We start from the raw sequence: 23963 nt of genomic DNA, 5'->3' as shown, positions 1-23963 counted from the left end.
GTTATTTCCAAATGTATATGTATGTAAAACCTGAAAAAAAGGCAAAGTTTGTAACTAGAAAATATGATTGTTTGCTTCACTTTATTTACTGTTCTATGTTTTAAGAAAAGCTCTTAAAGTTGTTTGTAAATAGTAATAACATGTATACATGTATAATATTCTGTAACTGAAATGTGACTGCATTTTACAAAATACTTGTCCATTAAAACACAACCAAAACCAGGTCACTTTGTAAAGGCCAAATTTATATGCTTGGATATGGTAACATGAGTGTATTGTGTCACATCATTGCAACTTCTGTAATGTTAGCATGGCATGGCTGAAAGGTCAGTATAATAAAAGTAATAAATATATGTAAATGTATAATAGTATGAGACTTAAACTATTTGGATTAAACATTTGTTTTTTGGAGTTATCATCTGTAGTCATTCTAGGATGAAAAAACAACAACATTTATTTCCTAATTTTGTATAGTGATTATGAGGTTGGCCAAATTTAACCAACCCATACAGAGATACATTAGTGAAAGTAACAGATATAATACATTTCTTTTTCTAGAAGAATGTTTGATAATTATCTGAAGGTTATAAAAATTTCACACGTGAAGTTTGAAATATTTCTAATGCATAAACATATTTTTAATCTTAAAAACAAAATTACTTTGCATGTTGAATATTTGACATTCTAAATTTAGAAAGGCATGAAAAACATTACTTAAGAAATCTTAAAACTTGATTTAAAAAATCATCTTGCATTCAAAATTCTTGTAATGTTTACAGATAATAGGCAATATGTTATAAAGTTAGAACAATGAAACTATAACAAGCACAAAGTTGTTACAAGGTCAGTCCATGCTGAAAGAGCTAATCTTTTAACATGGATTTAAAGAATAAGACTTGTTATTTTTGGTTTTTCCTTTATTTTTGAACAAACGTGTATTTCTATGTATGACTGTTTTAACTCATTACTGAGCTGCATTCAACTAAAAATAAATATGTTTAAACAGGAATGTTGTGCGAAAAAAAGACTGGAGGTCACATAAAAAGGTCAGTTGTTTTACCCATGTTAACTCTTTCAGCATGGACTCAGTTGATTTGACTGACCATAACTTCTTTGTAGTCATTTGAAGTTTTTATAAATTTGATTCTAAACTGTTGATATATCATATATATCTTCATGAATGTGATGGTCTTTTGGTAAAAATTGTCTTTCACATTCGACAAATGTTTGTTGAAGTACTTTTTAATAAACTAAAAGAAAAGAATCAGCTTCAAATTGTAGCAAGAAACTACATTAATTTATCCTAAGTAGCTTTAAACATATAACGATATGGACTATTCATAATTACATGTTATTGTTTTATTGTTCTTTGAATGTGTCTTAACTTCTGTTCATGCCGTTATAAGTTTGAATTCACTTGGGGAACATGCAACTCGCATGCAATTGAATTACATTACCCTTGAGCTGCTCACATGCATGCTTCTTTAAAAGTTTTATTATTTATTTCACCTTAAATAACTTAAGAGATCCCTATTTTATAATAATAGATAAATAAGCATGAAAAATAAATACTTTCCTATTGTGTTTGCTATTGACTGTTGATGATCCTTACATTTATTTATTTTTTTGTACTAATGGTTGTAATGTGCTAAATTTTTATTTAATTGAATAATTCCCCAAAAACACAGAATAATGACTTCCAAAAAAGCAGTTTCTTCCAAATATCATAATTTTCCTAGCTTTCTAGCTATGCTATAAAGTATTGTTACAAATTCATCCAAGATAGACATTACCTTTCCCATGGGAATGAAGCTTGTAGTAACAGAGAAATTAACAATTCTCAGTTGAGAAAACAATACAATACATCATTTGAGAAAAGAAAATCTTGGCTTTCTGTTTCTTATACATAATAAAGAATTGGACATGAGAGGACAATTAACAAGTCTTGAAAGAGAGAATTTAAAAGAAGGTGTCGCAATAGGAGTTTGATTTTCTGTTTGGTAACTATGTAACCAAACAAAATTTAAAGTTATAGAACTTATGGTTTGTCTGAGCAATGATAATTTTATAGTAATTTACATATAATTTCATCATTACAAGAAGAGGGATGAAAAGACCTAGAGGAAATTTGTGATTTTTTGGATATCCTATAAAAAAGAGAGCTAAAGAACTTTCAAAATAATGCCCAGTTTGAGTCCTAAAATGTTTTGAAAAAATTAAAGTACATCAGTTGTAGTTTGAGCTGAGAACTTTATCCTTTTGTGATGAGCTTGGAATAATATAAACAAGTTCATATAAAATATTTATATAAAGTATTTATACTATAACTTTTGATGCAGTGCGTGTCTTCAAACAATTTGTAGACTTTTAGTAAAGATTGTAGATGTTTTATATACACAAAATCAGATTTTTTTAACAAATTTTTTTCCAAAGATTTTTGTAAAAATAGTGTTTCATTACTAGTCTGAATGCAAAGGAATTTTCAATTTATGTCCAAAATGTAAAATATAACTTGTGTAATCTCTTAAATACATTTTAAATATTTGTTTTCAGTAATACTTTATATTTTGCTGTTATTCCTTTACCCTGCCTATATGAGGTTTGTAAATTTGACTAACCTGATAACCACCATGAATAAAAATGGAAAGTAAATATAAATTATGTTTTCAGTGTTCCAGAATTACTGCAGATGACTACTCAAGAACATAAATGTTGTCTGAATAGCTTAAATATGATAATGCTATACATTTATATATATTAATTGACCTTCCAGTCATGCCTGGCTAACATTACAGAACTTGCATTGACGAGGTGTGCATGCATTCGTGTTCTGTATCTCTTAACATTAAACTAATCTTTAGATCTTGGAAAGTGACCCTGTCTAGGCTTTGCTTTAATAGATTAGTATTTTGTAATATATAGTCACATTTCAATTATTACACATGATATATTCCTATATAGATTGTTACTGTTTAAAAATAAGTTACAGAACTTATGTTCTTAAAATAGTGAACAATAAATAATGCGAACAATTCTCTTTCAGCTACAGCCTTTGAACTCAGTTGCTGTTGGACATAGGTTGCTAAGCCTTTTAAAATTTTGCACATGGAGAATGACAAACAAAATGTTTTTTTAAGTTTTATATATACAGTTGTATAACCTAAGAACTAAAAATAGCTATACTGATACCATAGAATTCCACAATAAATATATAATTTATTAAGCTCCGTAACTAAACTGCATTTGGGTCTAAAAAATATATGAAACCTTGAGCAGACTACAACCTACTTTCTTGAAATCTAGGTCCAATAGAATGGGATAGGTTTTTTTTACAGATTAAAATGACTGAAAAACCACTAGGGGGACATTCTGACTCATTGATTGGTTATTCATGCCATGTATTGCAGTAGGATTACATAAGGGACCATTTCTAAAAATGGAAAGAGGTGGATAAGACTGCTGTGTTTGATTGAGTGCATAAGCCATATCTTAGCAAAATAAAAATATATAGGGTTCTTATTTTATATACTAGCTTGTCGGTATTGCCTATTTGAGTTCCTGATTTGTAAGAAACTATAGGCTTAGTATTTTGACATCACATACATCTAATTTTAACCAGTGCTGCATTCAAAATACCATGTGACTCACTAAAATCTCTAGTTGGTTCTTTTAATATTTACTTTTAAATTAAGAAATTAATTCATATATAATACTGAAGTTTCAATTATAATCTACAATATGAATTCAAATTCATAAAATAATGAATGCATGTTGACAAACATGATGACATAGCCTTTGACCTATAGTGAAAGGGTTAATAAGTTTGTGGTACATTAATCAATGTCATTGCTGCTTATAAGTGATTGGTTATATCAAATTGCTTGGCTCTAGTTAAGAGTCATTGAACTATTTTTTATTAATATTTGATAATCTGCTTTTATTGCTATATAGGGCTTTTTACACAAAAGTAATATAAATCTGAAGGTGGATCTTCTTTTAACTTGGGAGAATAGTCACCTTCTCACAACTGTCTCCAGGCAGTGATGGGTGATATAGATGTTGGATGTTGTGGGCTTGAGCACCCACATCTTGCTCCCCTAATTTCTCAATTTCTGATCTTATGTGAGACTAGCAAATTGGAGGTTAAGACTGATAGTGTATCCCCACTGCAATGTGGGTCCTACTTCTTCAGTCACCTTCAAAACCTAGGATACGTTTTATAATCCAGCATTGTAGTTTGTACCATAGGATCTTTTTAAAAATACACAGCTTATTTTGTTTAATTTTAATGTATTGTGTTTATGGCTTAAAAATTTATGGTTATTATTATGTGTGTTATTTTAACTAGTACTCTGAACTGAAGGACAAACTGTATGTAAACATGGGAAGTGCTTGCCCGGTGAGATTTCATACTTACCATCCTACTCAACCTGGTACTATTCTTAGAGCTATGGCTGTATTCACCAAACCAGAGTATGTTACAGAAGTAGTTAAACGCTGCTTGAATCATTCAAGTCCAGGAGACACAACCAATGAAAGTAAGGATAGTTTTGTCAGTAATAAAAAAAATGTGAATCAGTATGGTATTTCTGTTAAACATTGTTTAATACATCTAAAATTATGCAGTAAGAATTTTTCATATTAAAGACATTATTATGCATTTTCTAGTGTTTTTTTATTAATCAAATTTTGTTGTCTTCTCACTCAATGATTATTACATTCATAAAGATAAGATTTTATATATGATTGAAGCATCATGTTATCTCTTTAAAACATAAAATTGTGTTTGTTAATGAGCTATTACTACTACTATAAGATTGCATTAGCAAACTGTGCAGTTTATAAGACAGTTCATTGTTTGAAATACATTTTAATTATACATAAGAAGAGTTGTAAAATGTTAAATGGTGATTACAGAATTAGAAGTTACTTAAAGTACATCCTAATATTTTTTTTGAAAGGGATCATAAGAGGTAGAAAGCCTTTGAACAAATTTGGTGAGCTTTTAATATCAAAGTAAAGACCAACTTTCTACAGAGAAAAAAGCATGGACAATAGGTATTTTTATACAAATAGCAACTAAAATATTTATATCAGAATGCAGTCAATTCAATCGGTATTATTATTTACATAGTTAAAATGCTTTTGCATACAAAGTATGACTGGTTTACAGTTTTTATTTATATTTTTTGGTTTCATAAATGATAATACAAGTATGAGTTGCCTGTCATTTGAATGCTTTTTTGTATAATGTGTGTTAGTTTTTGTAGTTAGCAATTTTAAACTATATAATCAATCAATAATGTTGGTTGCCTTGGTTGCATTCTGACATATATTCTTTTAGTTGCTATTTGTGTAAGAATTTTTTTTTCAGCCAAACTGTTTTTGTTTTAGATATCGTACCTTTTTTCGAAAACTACAATTTATCTTGCACTGTACATCAAATAAATTCACCATTAACCATCTACCTAGATATTTTTTTAAATAATAATATTAAACAGTCAACTTGCATGCAACACCTTTTAGCCTTTGCTAGTTGTTAAATGGCACATTGCAGTATAGTGTAAACTAGGGTTAAGTTTGTATGTATACCTTTAATATACAAGTATTTAAGAATAAAAAAATTCCTGCTATTGTTAGCACTAGTCATACACAACAAGTTCATACTACACTTCAGTAGTAACGGTTAAGATTGGATAGTTCTTGCCAAAATCTGTCAATCAGCCAAAACCTTTATTAAACTTTTATACTTTTAGGTATGTGTGAATAAATTATGGACAGTAAACACACATTACTCATGTAGTGACTAATACTGGAAAACAAGTCCTAAGGTTATATGGCTAGCATGAGCTACAGTGTGCATAAGTATATAGGCTTATGTGTATGAAAATATAAACTTATAAATTAAATCTACAAACAAATCTGTTTGTTTGGACAAAGAAATAATGGTGTTAACAAATTGTTAAAACTTGCAGCTCGTGTGTACCCAAAAAGCCAGTCTAAAACCCCTGGCAAAAAACTGGCAATTAACAATTTTACAAGCACCTTACAAAAAAACTACTTGCCAGAATTCTACAAAATGTTGCCCCAAACAAAAGTTATGGTATTATTACTACTAGACTATTACTAGTAAGTTGAACATAAAAAAGTAGTGATATTAATTTCAAAACAATCTGCCAAAGATTAAGATTGTGGCTGAAGTTTGGAAATTAAACTTACTTACCATGTAAAGAACGCATGTATGCAGAGACGAACAGTATGGTTACATTTAGCGAGTTGTATCTTAGCAATGGTTCCCAGGATTTGTTTCATGTTTGAAGTGATAATGGTTCACAATGTTGAATAACTGAACTGCAGCTGTTACAAGGGGATGAGTATCAGACGAGACAATTTCATACACAATCATGTCATGTAAAAAGACTTTCTTAGTTGCTGCATGTTTTGGATCGTGCGTACTTGCTTTTTTCTTTGCTCCATGATTCCTAATGTTGATGTGGAAGTTAAAGCCAATATTTTATCTTGTTAGAAAGAAATAAGTTAGGTGTACTGTTTGTGTAGTTTGACAAAATTAGCATGTTGAATCCTGTTGTAATTCAATGGTTACTATTGAAATCCTTCCTTTTCTGCTCTAGATCATCCTGCCCCTGAACACCTGATTCGATGTGATAGTCCACAGTCATGTTACTTTATTGATGTCAACACTAAAAGGCATTCAGTCACAATACCTTTTGAAAACCCGCAAGGTATGTTGAAACTAAAACTTAAGGTAAATTAGTAAAGTTTACAAGTGGTGGAGACAGAATTTTAGAAAATCAAATTTCTTATAAATACTGACTTGAAACTAAAAACTTGTAGCTTGCTAATTAAGAAACTAATAGCTAAGTCATAAGGTGACATATCTCTAAAAAAACAGTGGTGTTAAATGAAATAGCTTGCAATTGTATTTCTACATTGTCATCACAGTGAAGTTGCTATTCAAAAATATTTTATCACAATTGTTTATTTTTTAAATTTCTATCATGGAATGTTTTATGCAATTCATTTGTATCACAGTGGTGTTCTATGGTGTATACCCTTGGAAAAATACTTGTCCACTTAAGTGAATGTTGCAGCACAGTAATGTTCTGTAGTGTACACCTGTTATAAAATGCTGATTTTTATAACTAAATATTGCATCACATTAGTACTCTGTGGTGTACACAAAGAAATATTGCAGAATTTCTAAAAACAAAATAATTATGGAGATTGTTGATCAAGCTTAATACATGATATTTTGCATGTTTTTGTTGTATTTGGTTGTCATTTACAGCACATCCTGTTATATTTACATGTTATTGTTTTGAATATAATTTCATTTAGGTATTGTACCTTAGTTCATTGTATTTTGTAAATTGTTCTTGATTTTATTTAAATGAAGGACTAACAGTGAAGATGCGGAGACAAAATTCAAGGATTCGTCATTTGTGACTAGTTGTTATAAGAATGCACTCCTCACTTTAGGGTTGTGAATGTGGTTATGTGATGACGAAAGGTTAATGGCAGATACTTTTGATTAGCGGTCTTTCCTCAAAATTATAATAGCTATGTGAAGATAGCTGTGTATGTAACTTTGTAAAAACAATTGCACAATTAAGTCCAATTTCATTGTCTCACTTTAACTAATTCAAAATATTGTGTTTTATGTTCTTGTTGTGATTCTGGTTTCAGCTGGAATGTCTTACACAACTTACCTTTTCAAATTCATGTGCCTCGGAAGCTGTGTGGGTGGGCTAAATCGACGACCAATAAAGGTCATCTTTACTCTGGAGAATGAACAGTGAGTGTGAACTTCATAACTTTTATCAATTTGTATCAAGAGTTTTTTGTATGTTTATTTATTTTCGTTGATGACTATGAACCATGCTTTGTTCCTTTATGCACCTATACTAGTAGCTATGAATTTTATGGTGATAAACAAACGTATACTATGTTACGTTTGAAATGTTTAATTTTTTGTCAAAAATTCAGTAATGATAAAACTTGCTACATTTTTTTTATGTGGGCAGTCTTGAAGAAAACACATGCAAGAAAGTAGACTTGATACACTAGATAGTTTTGAAAGAAATACTAGAATGAAAGTAAACTGATTGTTTGACCATGGTGTAACATATTTTACTGTGTTACAGTTGTTCTTATAAACAATCTACGTGTGATGTGATTTTACTGTAATGTTTTATTCTGTTTCCTCCTTGACTAGTATTTGATCTCATTGGCATTTTCTTCCATTCATATTACAAATGCTGAAATCTATAATTTTGCAGGTACTTTTGAAAAATTGGTTTTTTAATTGGAATTTTTAAAACAAGTTCCAAAGTTTTGTCAGAATTGATCACTTATAAACATCTTTTTTTGATTATATATTATATTAGAAAATACAAGATCAATGAAAAACGACTATTTGAATGCACTGTCACTACTTTGTTAAAATGTATTTAAATCTTTTCATTACACAGTGGCTTATGTATGGGTCGTAGATCACTGGAAGTAAGGATTTGTGCTTGTCCTGTAAGAGATCGCAGAACTGAAGAAAAGCACCTTGAACAGCAAAGAGAAGCACACTCCCAAAGTGTTGGGGAAGCTGTTAAACGTCAGTTTTAATTATTGTTTGTAATATATATAAAGAAAGTTGTATAGATTATTCAGTGACTAACAATTATTAAGAAGTTAACATCAATGTTCTCTATTTTTTGCAAAATGTTGGGATATAGTAGTTTCAGCAAAATTAGTTTAAATCAATTAATCATGTAATGTTACATTTGCAGATAAAACTATGAAGTAATTAATTTTTAATATATTTTTTCAAATGTTGTAAGGGTTTAGAAACAGAATGAATTATCAGTGTTTCAGTTAACCCTCTCACACCAGATATCCTTTACTGCTTATGACACAACGTTTTAGTGTCTTACATTCCAAATTTCATAAAGCTACTATTTCTATATTATACTAATTAGTATAGCATAACATTTTAGCTAATGATTGATGTTTTAATAGTATATACATTTTAAATTATTATTTCTACAATATTTAATAAAACTTGAATTTTCATAGTGACACATTTTTCTCTAGGCATCTTCTCTCTTTTTTTTCATCCACCACTCTTTCTAAAAGTACAGAACTAAATGTAAATTACACACTACAAATTTTCATTTTAAGACAAACTGTAATTTTTATTCCTTTAAAACTTATTTGGTTACAGAACTATTGAGTGGAAAATCAGAACCCTCTTGCTACACACCCACCTGTCACATCTTTCAGGATGTATTAATAGTTCTCTCTTACATTTGAAAGTAAATATTTTAATTTATCATAAGATGTGTTATGTTATGTTCTGAATAGGTAAGTACAAATTTAAAATATAACTATTTCCCACAGGAATCACAGTGGCTAGCTTGGATTAATTTGTAATGGCTCTTGTTCCATAGTTTAGAAAGCCAAAAAAAACTAATTGTTAGAGGAAATTGTCTGTTTTTTGTACATTATTAGTCTATATTCTTTGGTGCATATTTTAATTAAATAAAAGTTTAATGCATTACTACCATTAGTGTAAAAATAGTCTTAAGTTTCAGTGCTAGTTGATAGCAAGAAAAGAAAAGTTTGAGTAAGTATTTCTTGTTTTTCATGTTTATTCTTTATTATTATAAAAGTAAATAAAATGTAAAAATAGGTGTCTTTTTAAGTTAGTTAAAATTAGATTAAATAATATAATAAAAAATGTTTCATGAGGCATATATGCAGTTTGTAGTAGATTGTTGGTAGTGTAATTCAGTATCGTAACATGATCTGCATGTGTCCTGAATGATTTACAACTTATGTATATATAATGATACAAATGGTAATTGGACATGGTTCAAAGGGCAATAAATAATAATTGTAAATTGACCTATACTATTACAAGTTTAAACCTACTAAGGATAAATGTATGTAGTTTCATGTTACAAGTTGAAGTCATTCTTGAAAAACGTTTTTCATGGATTCAAGGTTGTTTTGTGTGTGTGAATACAAGGTTGATCAAATTGACCAATTGTGTTTTCATCTGAGGTTGGGAAAATAACAGATATAATATAACAGTTTACTGAAAAAGAAATGTTTGAAATATATCTTAGAGGTTTTAGGAATTACATGAGGAAAGTTAGAATTTTGTGATATGAGGAAAAATATTTGTAATGTTAACATGGAAATTACTTTGCACATTGGGTTGTTCAAAACAAATACACAATGTTAAAAATAAATCATTCTTTTTCTTTTGCTTATTAATAATAGCTCACTAAAGATAGGATTTTTGTGCGCAAAAGACTTGTAATGTTAATTGAAAGACTAGCAAGTTTTGTAAAGATGTACACACTATTTTGAAGGTTAGATATATTAAATCTGTAAAGATTTTAAATCAGTATAAAGAGCTTAGTCACAACTACATGAACACTTTATAATCATTTAGTCATTACAGTTTTGATAATACTAACTTTTAACTTTTCTATACCTTCTTTGCATATGACATACTGTTGGTAAACATGTATACAAAAATGAGATTTTTTAATTAAAAATTTTTAACAACCTAAAAAAATTGTCTGTGGATATATCTTTTCTTTTTGCTAATCCAAATGCAAAGTTATATTAAGATTAAGAATATTTTTCTAAATCTCAAATTTCATTTGCATAATCTTCAAAATCTCTTAAATACACTTCAAATGTTTTTTTTTCTTAATAAATCTGTATTATTTGTTATTTCCTCCATCCTAACTATGCAAATTTCAATTTGACCAACCTTGTAACCATAAACAAATTGAAATAAATGTAAATTACCTTTTTTTTCTTTTTAGAATGACTTCAGGTAGTAACATGAAACTAGATTTGTTTGTCACAAGTAGTTTTAAACTTGCACCAGTGTACCTGTATTTATACTTAATGTGCATATTACTTGTGCTATTGAATTACATTACCCATGAGCTGCTCTTATGTATGCCTTGTGAAAAATCATTTATTTTTCCTAATATAACTTTAACTGATGTATAGTTTCCTATTTCTTGTTTTAGTTACTTTTATAGTAAAAAATACACATGAAAAACAAAACTAAGCACTGTTTCTGTTGACTGTTGATGACACATAGCCTTACTTTTTTTATTTAATTAATTAATACAACAAAGATCATAGAATAATAACATACAAAAAGCAGACAATTTCCTCCAACTCACAATTTTCTTGGCTTTCTAAATATATGACAGGAGCCATTACAAATTCATCGAGGCTAGTTGTTACATTTCTCATGGTAACAAAGATTATCCTAAAAGAGAAGGCCCAGCATGACCAGGTGGGTTAAGGTGTTTGACTCTTAATCTGAGGGTCACGGGTTTGAATCCCCATCGCACCAAACATGCTCGCCCTTTCAGCTGTGGGGGCATTGTAATGTGACGATCAAGCCCACTATTTGTTGGTAAAAGAGTAGCCCAAGAGTTGGCAGTTGGTGGTGATGACTAACTGCCTTCCCTCTAGTCTTACACTGTTAAATTAGGGACGACTAGTGCTGATAGCCTTTGTGTAGCTTTGCACAAAATTCAAAAACAAACCTAAAGGAGAAATTGACAATCATGTATATTATTAAATGTAAGACAGAACTATTCACAAATCCTGAAAGAGATGTGACAAATGGACAAGACAGGATGTGTCTAATTGTATGTGATGGAGGGGTGGTGAATAAATTAGAAAGGAGGGAATGTCTAGAGAAAAATGTCATTTGGGGAATTTCAATATTTTTAAAAAGATTGCCTCATACAATTAATAACTTGTATTCTATTAAGATATTGATTATTAGATATGATTTTGTGCTATACTAATTGGTGTAATATAGTAGTTTAGTAATTGAATTTTAAACGTGAGTTGCTAAAAACCTCATAATATGCAGTAAAGGATATCCATATATAGAGGGTTAAGGTGTAATGTGCTGATTATGATAAAATGCATTTTCTTGTTATATTTTCCTAAATATCTTACAGTTTAAGATTTAAACCTTATTAATAAATTTTTATTTATTAAACAGTATAAACCTTCACATAAAACTTGTTAATTTCTGTAGAATGTTGATAAAATATTTTATAGAACTTGAAAAAATTTCCAAACAATACTGTGAGGGTTAGATCTGACTTACAAAATGATCTTATGTTAACAAACAAGTATGGGATGATCACCTTAGATACCTGTTGATTATATAAAATTAGAACTCTACACAAATACAGTTATACAAGCATCTTGAGCTACAAATATTTCTAGATGTGTTAGCATGCGTGAATGATATTTGATTTGTATATTGCTTATGTTTTCTGAGCATGCAGTATATGTGCAGATAGTTTTTCATTTAAATTATTTTTATGTGATTTGCATACAGATACGAGTATTGGGAAACTATAACATTGTGACCAAATGGTAACATTTCAGGTACAACTGCAAAGATACGTCATGAATTAATGACTGTAGCTCCTGCTCCAAAGAAACTCAAGCCAAACGGTGAAGATGATGAAATCTTTAATATTAAGGTAATTTTGTACAAGTGTTTAACTCTCACTATAAGTAGGTCAAAGCATACAGCTCAAGATCTTTTTTATACAGCTATATTCAAAATTTAAACTGTTTTTTTAATCAGTGTATGCAAATACTTGTCATTAATACATGTGTAACAAATCAAATTGTAAAAGGAAATATTGATCTTGATCTTTTTGTGTATTGTGATGTTTGTTCACCAAGATGTGCCCATCCTCTATTTATCACATCCCTTTCTCACTTCCTGAATTTAACACAAGTTATTCATTATAATATAGATATTACCAAATAGTATTTTATTTTTTATAGCCATCTACCTTCTTTGTTTAGCTTACCAGTGGCTCATTGATAAGTCTAAGAGCCAACATAGCTTAATATTGGGTTTTTATACTAATAAACTTGTATCAGGCACAACACAGATAGCCTGTTGTATAGCTTTATGCTTAGCAACAAACAGACGTTTTTGTTTATAGAGATAAGGAAAAAGGTAAGAACCACCTGCCACACCCATATATGACACTCCTTTCATAAATTAATACTAATTCTACCTAAAATTTTCTATTATGTACTTTATATCCAGTAGAAAGATTTTTAATATACAAAGAGTATAGTGTACTTTTTTCCCAGTGGAGACATTTAGTTATTTTACCTGCAGATTGAAAGTTGTTATTGCCGAGTTTAGATGGAGAAGATAAGGCACGTATACCTTAATTAGACAGCAAGTTAACCGTTTCACAGCAAGACTGTGTAAAATACATAATCTCATGTGGAAGCAATATATCCTAACTTTGAAATTTCTTTAAAGTATTTTCATACAGAATGACATTTTAATTCTTTCTAATAAAAATGTGTTATTTTCTATTGCACTTCTTTGCATGCAATGGCCCTGGTAGTTGAGAGACCTAAAGGTCAAATAACTATCTAGTAGCATTGCAAAATGGCCTAATGATTCAGTTGGATTCATGGCTTAAAAATACCCCCTTCCTGTTGTTCAAGATTTAGTTTGAATCTATGAAAACTATTGTAGGAGAGTTAAATTATAAAAGTGATGGGACAATTTTTGTTGTTGTTGTTTTTACTTTCCCTTCTTAACTAGGTACATAGAATTAGTCAAAATTTAATGCAATAGTTCCGTCATTGCAAAAGAAGTATTGGCTTATGTTTCATATGCGAGTTAACAGAAAACAAGAGCAAACATAAATACTTTTTTAATGTATATTTTGTTCATAGTTAAAAAAGTAGCTAATATGGTAAATAAATTAGAGAAGATGGAAGACTTGGAGAACAAATGTCATAATTCACATAAAAAGGGAAATGTATTTTTTAAAAATTCCATTATAAAATTAAGAAATTGAAACTTGTATTAAAATTTAATTTGTTTATTGTTTTTACACCAATTTCATTTATTTACTATTATAATAAAAGAAGTTTAATTAAATTTTGAATTTATCTCTAAAAAGTTGTAACATGCACACAGATCTACCAATTAGGTTTTACTGTACAGTAAATTAAACCAGAACTATTGCATATGTGTTATGCAAATGAAATTTGGAAACTGAGAAATGAATAAATTAATATTAATTGTAACAGAAAAACCATCTTGTATTTGGTCTAGTCAAGCATCCTGGCTCCATCTTTCCATTAACAAACTTTTAGTAAAAAAATCTGATGCTTAGTGTATATGACTTCTAAAGTTTAGTAAAAGCTTGATGCATTTCCTGAAGATGTGCTTACCACATTAAAGGTTATAGTGATGATGCTTTTGTAGTTACTTGGTGGTTACAAAGTCAGTCAAACTGTGCTCATATGAGGAAAATATGTAATTGACTCCTTTATTTAACTTAGCCTCAGCTGATTGTACTCTTCAGTCAAACTGTATACATTGTTTTTGTTTTTATTTTGTAATAAACTGACATGTAGGTGGTGTTTAGAATGACTGTTTGGCAAATTGATGTTTGTTAACATCACTGTATAAAATGGTATTTGATATTGTTTGGTGATATTATTTATGGAATTATGGTGTTTAGCATCATATTTATAGAATGACTGTTTAGAAATCGTGCTGTTCATAGAGTGGAAGTTTGAAAGCAACACTGAAGAATGTTTTGGTATAGCACACTGTTTATAGAATGACAACATTCGGATACATCACATTATTTATTGAATGGTGTTTGGCAATACAACTATTTAGAGTGACAATATTTTGAAACACTAGAATTATAGTGTTTGCAACAGTGTCATGTGAAGCTTATGGAGTAGTAGTATTGTCAGAGTTGAGTAGTTTGAGAATGATTGGGTTAGAAACTACTATTTTTAAAAACACCATAAATCTGTTTTATGCAAGAATAAAAAAGTGTAACACATAGCTGTTTTAGATACTTTTGTGTAAAGTTATAGCAGCTTTAAAGCATAGTTAGATTGTTCTTATGACAGGATAGTTTAGTACATCTTGACTTCAAAACTGTTTAATGTTTCAGGTCAGAGGACGAAGGAATTACGAACTTCTCTGTACGATGCGAGATGCATTGGAAAGACAAAGGTATCTCACTCCTGAGCAAATTAGAGCATACCAACAAGAAAAGTAAGTTTCATTTTTGTTTGTTACTAAAAGTCTATTGTGTTAAAAGTAATGATCATATAAATTCTTCCAAATTGGCACTAGAGGTCACTTACTATTCAAAATTAGCAGATAACTTATTGATCCATAGAGTTAAAAGAGCCAGTTTTTGTTGTCTATTATAAAATTAGGTTCCTTATAATATTGAACAAGTGTGTAAGTTGGTTAAAGCTTGTAGAGAGAAAAGAAAACTGAAGGTATTAAGGATAAGCTACATTTTTTCAGTTATGTATAATTAATCATCACAGGATGTAGCCAAAGATTAGACATGGAAGTTTAATAATAATAAAAACTAATTATACAAGAATTAGTTTTGAAGAACCAGTAGGATTAAGTTGCCAAAGGATGTGAAGATGCTTTTCTCAATCTCCTCTCATCACAGATTTTTATTACAAAAAGGAACTGATTATATGATTTAAAATAATAACAAAAATGTTTTCAATAGAGGAAGAAAATGTTTTTGTTATTTTATTGGGGACAAGAATATATATATTTTTTACTACATAGGTACCTCTAGTGGTTATGAAAACTTAATTTTTGGTAACTATTAGACAAAATCAAGCCTGAATGTGTCCTGATGTTTCTGTTAAAGTTTAAAATGAGTGTATAATTAGGACTTGCTAGTGTGCAGAAAGTTATCACATCATTGTGGTCTTTTGCTAGTAACAGACTACTGTTAATAACAAGCATTGGTGTTTGAAGTAAGTGTGTGTGTGTGTGTGTGTGTCTGTAATATAAGAATAGCTTGTAGATATAATTTATAAGACAATACATAATGACAGTCTAATCTAATGTTAGCAGTTGTAAAAATTAACATTAATTACTAACAGTGATATCGGTTTGTCGTCAGTGTACTTTATGTGTTGTATTAACAATATTTTGGGGTTGCTCTTGTCCATTCCTTTGCAAACAATGTTTTTTTTTGTAAATGCATTGAAATATTTTTCCATAAAAACTGCTAGTTTTTATAGTATTGTTTGTGTAATTGAAAAAACAAACCAACTGAAAACTTTTTTTTTTTATGTCTGCAGGGGGTTGTACATGAGCAAACCCAAAAAGAAAAACACTAGGATTTCTTCTGGAGAAGAAACAGAGTAGACTGTAGCTAAGACGACACACTAGATGACTCTGAATGAAAGAAAATATACTTGAATGTTTCTGCATTAAATATTTTGATGATATACTTGGTACCTCAGTCAGAAGTAATTCATAACAATATTTTGAATTGATGTATTGTGTTGAGCTTTATGCAGTACAATTTGAATTTCATATATGATGCATGTCTGTTTTATGAATGTGGCTGATTTGCTGGAAGTCATGTTTTTTTTTTTTTTTTTCAATCTATATATTTTTGTTTGCTTGCTATTCTTTATGAATAATAAGACTATATTATTGTATAAATGCAGCATTATATTTTAAATGCTTTTTATTTGTTGACATGAGGTCCATGTGGTGCATGCACCTTCATTTAATAATAGAACAATAATGGATGAATGTACAGTTCGTAATTCCCTATTACTATTTTACTAGTAATTGGGAAAAATGGACATCTCATTTCACAGCATTAACATAGTACCAACTTTGTAGCAACATGTTTTTCTTTTTAACAACTTGTTTAGGTTCCAGTAATGTGTGAAAAGCTGTCTTAATGGTTATTAACATTGTTGGGTCAGTTACAAATAATATTAATTTAATCTGTAAAAATCTGGTTTTCATATATTCTTTGTTTAAACTGTAGAACTGAAAGTACATATATTTAAATATCTAAAACAAAATATATCTATCTTTTGTTCACTTATTTCTTAACTTTGTGCTGATGATGACTTAAGTTATTTTCTGTTTGATCTAAAAAGTATTTGTAATAACTACATTATCTTAGCTTGTTTCTGTAACCTGCAGAAAGTTTTGATACAATTAATCATAAATAGAAACTATTATTAAAAAGGTGAATCTACCTTCTTGGTGTTAGAGATCACACACGTTTTTTTTTTTACATTGAATCTAAAGTAATTAATGGTACTTGAGTATCTTTTGATTTATTCATTGTATCCAGGTGACAGCTTTTCTCACATATTTCCAACAAGAAGGGGAAAAAAAAATTATTCAAAGCCATGACAAATTGGCCTTTGAATGTTTTTTGTTACTTCCTGACTGGTAAGAACCAGTAATATTAATCAAACATTACCCTTGTTGAAAGTGTTCAGTATTTAAGTTATTTTTGTGTTAGTTGGCTGTGATTTTGATGGAGAAATAATGATAGGGAAGTGGACAAAATATTTTAATGAAAATTCAGAACTTTCTATGTTTGCCTACATGTATGCCATGCTAAACAAAACTTTTGTTCTTATAGTAATATAAGTTCACAAATAGAGGAAACATCACCTTGAATTTGCTTCCATTACCATTTGTTAGTTGTTTTTGGTATTATACAGAAAAGATGCTTTCTGGTTTGTTTCATGGCATTCAGAGATATAACTGTAAAATGTAGCAAAGACAAACTACAAGATTGTTATGTAGTTACTATAATAATAATTCTTGCAACTAAGTGCATACACTCTAATACACAAGTTTGTGTGTATTTTCTGTATTTAACAGTGTATGTACATTATAAATAACTTGTGCTTTATTCAGATCTAAGCTGCAAGTTTCTTTTAAGTGCCATACAGGAAAACTGATAACAAAAAATGTTTACTTTCAACAGAAAAGAATTCCTTTGGCATTTTAAACTTTGTATTTTTTTGAGCTAAAATTAGCATCTAGGTGGTATTTAATTAGGAAAAGGTCACTTTGTAGAAAAATATTCTCCACCTTTTAAGGGTTTATATTAAATTTGTAGTAAAATGTGCCATTTTATTTAGGTTCTCTTCAGTTTTTAAATGTTAATTCAGTATTAGAAAATATCCAAGCAATTATCTGTGATCTAAACATATTTTTAAAAGGTTATGTAGTTTGGCTGTTTTAAAAATGTGTGTAAATATAAAGTTTTCACATACTAAATGTTTTTGGAAAAAAAAAACAGTTAAAACATTTTTAGTTCTTGTGCAGCACATAAAATGATGAAATTCAGTTTTTGGAGTTTTGTAGGGAGAAAATATTTTGATACATAACTTCTTAAAAAGCTTATGTAGTTAAATCATTTCAGAAATGTGTACTTTTTAAATTGAAATATAAGGTAACATTCCACTTTTGAGTTGTCCAATCCCAGCTAATATGTTTGTCAAAAACAAGTGTATATTTTTATACACACTACAGTGTTAGAAATTTTTTGTGCCTTGTACTTTAGGTGTTTCTGTCTGATATGCGACTTTTGTCAACAAGTTGTTTTTGTCATTGAAGAGCAGTGACAGTTTTTTTTATTAATGAATACAGTTTGTTGTCTTTAAATTTTGATAAATAATGTTTAATACATTTTGTAAACAAAATATAAATGAAATAAAATAATTCATTTTATTTTTTTGGTTATAATTCATGAAAGAAAAAGTGTTAGCAGGTTGGAAAGCATTAGTATGAAGTAACTGTTTTATTGTATAAAATGTGAGGCTACTCTTATAATATATTTATTAAATTCTAATTCTGCTAATATTTGCATGAATTTAAAAGTTCAGTTGTGGTATTTAAATTATCACATTATTTGCTATAATATTGACATCAACATTACTCGGCCTAATTACAACATCCATATTACAAATTTTATATTAACAGTGATTTCACAGCAATTCTAGACCTAATTATGGCATCCATATCACCACTAGATTTTGTACGATTTGACCATGCTTTAGAAAAACCTGGAAATTTGTATGTTCAGCTTTCCTCTTTGAAAGTCCTTGAAAAACAAACATTCTGCAATAATAAAATGTTGTAATATATTTATATTCAGAACTTTTAACACATAAAACACATTTTAGTCTGTTTTAAATATTTTCTGTCACAATTCATGGTCAACTTTCCCAATTCAGAACACCAGTTTGAATATTAAAAGACAACTGTAACTATGTCCTCAACCTTGAATGTAGGAATCAGTTACAGAATGACTTGATATAATGAGTTGTGTGTTACAATGATCATCTTTTCTTTGATAATTAAAGGTTTAAATATAAACCAATTTTTCTAATATATTCATGCTAATCAAATTAGCAGTGTGTCTGTGGGCTATTAGCCTTTGAAGTTAATCATCATATTATCTTAAGTTTGAAGAAAAGTGGCACTCATATTGTTAAGCTTAAATTTTTCTGTGGCATTTGAGTTTCAGCTTTTATCTTGTAGAGTTAATGAAAGTTGTGTAGATGTAAGGATGCAATGGTTCAGATCCAATTGTTCAGAGGCCACTGAAATAGTATTGAATAGTAATGAAAAGTGTGAATAAAAGAAAAGTAAAATACAATGTAATAACTTGTATAAAGTGTTAAAGAAGAGACTGATTGGCACAGCTAAGAAAAACTGGTATGCTGCATGGCTTTATTTGTGTTACATTTTAATTTGATAAAATTGTTACGAGTCAAGTCAGTGCTAAGACCAAGAGAAATAATGTATAGGGACAACAAGGTTCCTCTAGACTAAATTAAAAATATTAAATAAAAATAAAAATGGTTGGCCCTTATCATGCACATGTGGTGAACCATGGTGTCTGTCTAAGCATTTGTCTATCTTATGTTTGAAAAGCCATGCAGAAAAGTTAAGCTAAACATTCATTTTTAAAATGACTGGAGAACAGACAGGATATTCTACACTATCATTCACATTTCAAAATGGGACATAAAGAATAAAAATTAGTTTTACCATATGTTATTGTTGGTGGATCTTAACATAACTGAACTGCTCAACAATTACTTTATTGTGATGGGTGGTATAATGAGCTCAGAGCTTTGTCTTAGTGAAGCAAGAGTGCAACACATACCTTTTACAATAAACCAAGTAATTTAAATTGATATATTAACTTAAACTCTTCCCATCACTGGAAATGGGTACTTTTGTTTGTCGTTAATATAGTTATCAAGCTTTCTCTTAAACTCACTTAAATTTACTGCTTTCACAACATCCAAAGGCAACTATCTTAACTGAAGATGATTTATATCCTACCAGTATTTATCCTTGTTTTTCATAGTTTTACCATTCTCATCATTAAGTGTGAAAAAGATGATGCATCAGTGCAATTAATTCCCTTAATCTTCAGTTTCTCAGTTACGTCTTCTCTCTCTCTCTCTTTTTTTTTTCTTTTAAGAGGAAACCTTTTCAGAAATATTAACCAGGTAGTTCTCCTCTAGGCCCTTTCCAAAAACTAATTTTCCTTCACAAGGTAAGGAGCCAAAGATTGAATGTGACTTAATCAATAACCTTTAAAATAGAATTATAACATAACTATTTTTATAGATATAACTTTTACTCCTATGTGTGCTTCCACTAGCAAGAGTACACTGCTTGAATGACATGCGAGACTTGTGACTATAATACCAAGATCACTCTTTTCCATAACAATATTGAGGTTGTTCTCATTAAGATTATAAGTTATGTGCAGTATTGTTTTTATTATAATTAAAACCCATCTGCCATATATACACCTAACTCACTAAATTATCCAAATCCTCCTCACAGTCAGTGGCAACCATGGCCTTTATATTATCAACGAATTTAAACAATGTATTGGTCACTCCATATATGTTAGTGATGTAAAACAAAAGAGCAAAAGTCCTAAGACTAAGCCATAGTCTACCTCACTAGTGGCATTAATCCAGTTTGACTGAACTCCATTTTCGACAGCCCTCTGTTTTCACCTAACCAGCAAATCTTCTGTCCAATTTTGCTAACTTATCCCCAAAATCTACAGAGATAATTTGTATTACATTCCTTTTATATGGCACCTTGTCAAATGCTTTCTTAAAGTTCGGATATATCACATATACACCCTTACTTTTATCTACGTAAAAAATAACCTTTTTAAAGAATGTCAAAAATTTGTAAGGCAAGATTTTTCTTAGTGAAACAGCATTAACTATCCCATAAAATCTTAAATATTGTTAAATGATTTTAAAAAACATCTTTTTATCAGACTTTCTGAAGCTTTTTCTACAATTGACTTAAGACAAATGGGTCTATACTTTGTGGGACAATTAACTTCCAATCCTCTGGTACCTGCTCACTATTCTTTACTATACTACAAATATATGTAGTGGGGTAATATTAATGGTCATACAGGTGTTCTACGTTGTAGCTAAGTACACGTATAAACCAAATGTCTGTACCTTGAAAACATACTGTTAAAATATTTTTCTTAAGTAAGGTTGCATATAACTTTGGCTGTGTCATAAAAGCTTGTATACTTGTACTAGTTTTGCCCTATTTCTGTGTTCTGTTCTTGGGATAGGACATGTTCTTTGAAGGGTTTAATGTAGATACTTTTACAAGTTTTTATGAGTTGAATTTCTTCCCTTTATAAATTTCATTTGGAATAGTCGCTCACATAGATAGTCTGTGAGTTACAGGATATTGCACTGAAATTAATGATTGCTGGCATTCTCCTGAACAGATGTTATTTAAGATCTTCATAACTCTTGCAATCACTTGAAGTTGTTACAGTAAATAGAAACTTGCCAGTTGGTAACTAACACAAACATTTTGGTGAATATGAATATTGTTGGTTTGTTCACTTGTGTGCCCCCACTCCACATTCTCAATGTTACATCTATTTTGTATGTAATATTTCTTGAACCTATACTTTTATACAAACCTTTTGCTGTGTGAGTTATGTCAGTGTATCTTTTATTTACGTAAGATTGGCCATTGGGAGGTGACCATATGAAAATAGGAAAAATATTTTGTAATGTTCAGTAAATAGCAAGTACAGCAATTCAACTTCTGCTTTAATTTGTGGGTATAGCTTTACAGTTCAAAACATCAGTTGTAATAGTTACCTTGTTTATATTACCTAGCAGCATTGTAAGAAGTGATTGTCTTTGGGTTTCATAATGACTGTATGTTTATCAGTTTTAATGCTATTAATGAAAAATTTAAAATAATTAACTCATTATAATGGTTGAATTTTATAATCATCAAATTAAGTAAGTTTTAATAAATGTTTGGTAAATCAGACTGTAAGATCAAATTTTAAATGATTATATTTTAAGGTCTTGGAAACATACAGTTCCATTCTAGTAAGACCTAGAATATTATTCTTGAGCACATCAGTTGTGAACTGATATTAACATGTAAAAGAGGTGGATTTCAAGTTACAGTCATGACATCTTCACTATAATTATATATTTAAAAACGGCTGGTATGGGTAGAGAAAGCACTATAATATTGCTAGTTCTAATACTGACATGCAGAATAACATTAAAGTGTAATTTTGACATTAATACTGAAATATTACAAAATCTAGCTAGACATTAGCATAACCAAATCACTAATTTAATATTGACACAAATACTACAACATACCAAAAATTAATCATAACATATGTTTTATTATACCCAACAATTACATCAATTTTTTTTTCAAATTTAATACTAATATAAATTGCTAAACATTTTTTAATTATTAGGAACTGAAAAATACCACTTTTTTTACATTGAATTAATATCAGTATGACAAGCATTGCAAATTAGCAAGTTTTAATTTTAGTTTTATGCTGGTTCCCTCTACTAAATTACTGGATGGTTTCCACTACAGAAAGCTGAGTAGGATATATAAAAACTATTTTGGAGCCTGCACATGTAGTTCATTCAAAATCATCTTTGTTACTTTATGAGTAGGAATTGAGATGTTTCTTTGTATTCAGTTAAGTTGGTCTCCATTACAGTTTTACTTTACTTTGGGGCTCGGCATGGCCAAGAGTGTTAAGGCGTTCGACTCAGAATCCAAGGGTCGCGGGTTTGAATCCTGGTCGCACCAAACATGCTCGCCCTCCCAGCCGTGGGGACGTTATAATTTGACGGTCAATCCCACTATTTGTTGGTAAAAGGAGTAGCCAAAGAGATGGCAGTGGGTGGTGATGACTAGCTGCCTTCCCTCTAGTCTTACACTGCTAAAATAGGGATGGCTAGTGCAGATAGCCCTTGAGTAGCTATGCACAAAATTCAAAAAACAAGCAAACAAACAAAAACTTTACTTTGGAGTAATTTATCTTTGTTTTGTTTCATGAACTGCTTTAAATACCTTTGTTATTTGTTTCTTTTGTACGGGTTTTATTCTTCATTTTTGTGAGTTTCTTTGTTTTAACTCGAAAAACTGTGTCATGCACTGAAGGCTCCTGTTTCATACCTTTACTATTCTATGCTGTTTACTTTATGTGTAGTTTTATTAAATAAAGTTATGTTTGTGTGAGTTTGTCTGACCTTAGTATATCAGGGTTTATTGATCTAACACATAATGACTGCATGGTAGCCACACTTAAATAGCATGATAGAATAAGGAAAATTCAAGCATAGGGCATTAAAACTGCCACAAATGTTTTGAGGGTTGTGGCTTATATTAACATAATGTATACTCAACTTTCTGTAAAACTTTCACTAACTTCCAGTTGGACTTTCATAGCTGATATGTAATATGTTTAGATAAACACTGATTTCTTCTAAGAGTGATAAAATAGGCCCACAGAAACTTAGCTTGAGAAATCAAGATAGACTAAACACAAATGTGTAATCAAAATAATCTTTATTCAAACAAACATGGCCAAGATATATTTGCCATAATGAACTTCATTATGGCAAATCCACCTTTACTGGACGGTTAGATTTGAAATATTTTGTAAGTTGCCTAAGAGATTGTACTGACAAACTGTTTAGAT

General features: G+C 29.7%; 1 protein-coding gene across 10 annotated transcripts in view; it reads left to right on the top strand.

The window, feature by feature from the left end:
- The window catches only part of LOC143235823 (cellular tumor antigen p53-like), an 82741-nt gene that overhangs the window by 49827 nt on the left and 8951 nt on the right, over positions 1–23963 (top strand). For all 10 annotated transcript variants that reach the window (XM_076474032.1, XM_076474028.1, XM_076474033.1 and 7 more), the window contains 6 exons: positions 4349–4538; positions 6633–6743; positions 7708–7816; positions 8493–8626; positions 12466–12563; positions 15045–15148. In XM_076474032.1, coding sequence (XP_076330147.1) covers positions 4349–4538; positions 6633–6743; positions 7708–7816; positions 8493–8626; positions 12466–12563; positions 15045–15148 — 746 coding nt within the window. The remainder of the gene's footprint in view (positions 1–4348; positions 4539–6632; positions 6744–7707; positions 7817–8492; positions 8627–12465; positions 12564–15044; positions 15149–23963) is intronic.

The sequence above is a fragment of the Tachypleus tridentatus genome, chromosome 12, assembly GCF_004210375.1.
Source record: "Tachypleus tridentatus isolate NWPU-2018 chromosome 12, ASM421037v1, whole genome shotgun sequence".
Classification (NCBI taxonomy): Eukaryota; Metazoa; Arthropoda; class Merostomata; order Xiphosura; family Limulidae; genus Tachypleus; species Tachypleus tridentatus.
The sequence above is the reverse complement of the archived record's forward strand: the minus strand, read 5'-3'. Positions and strand labels throughout refer to the sequence as shown.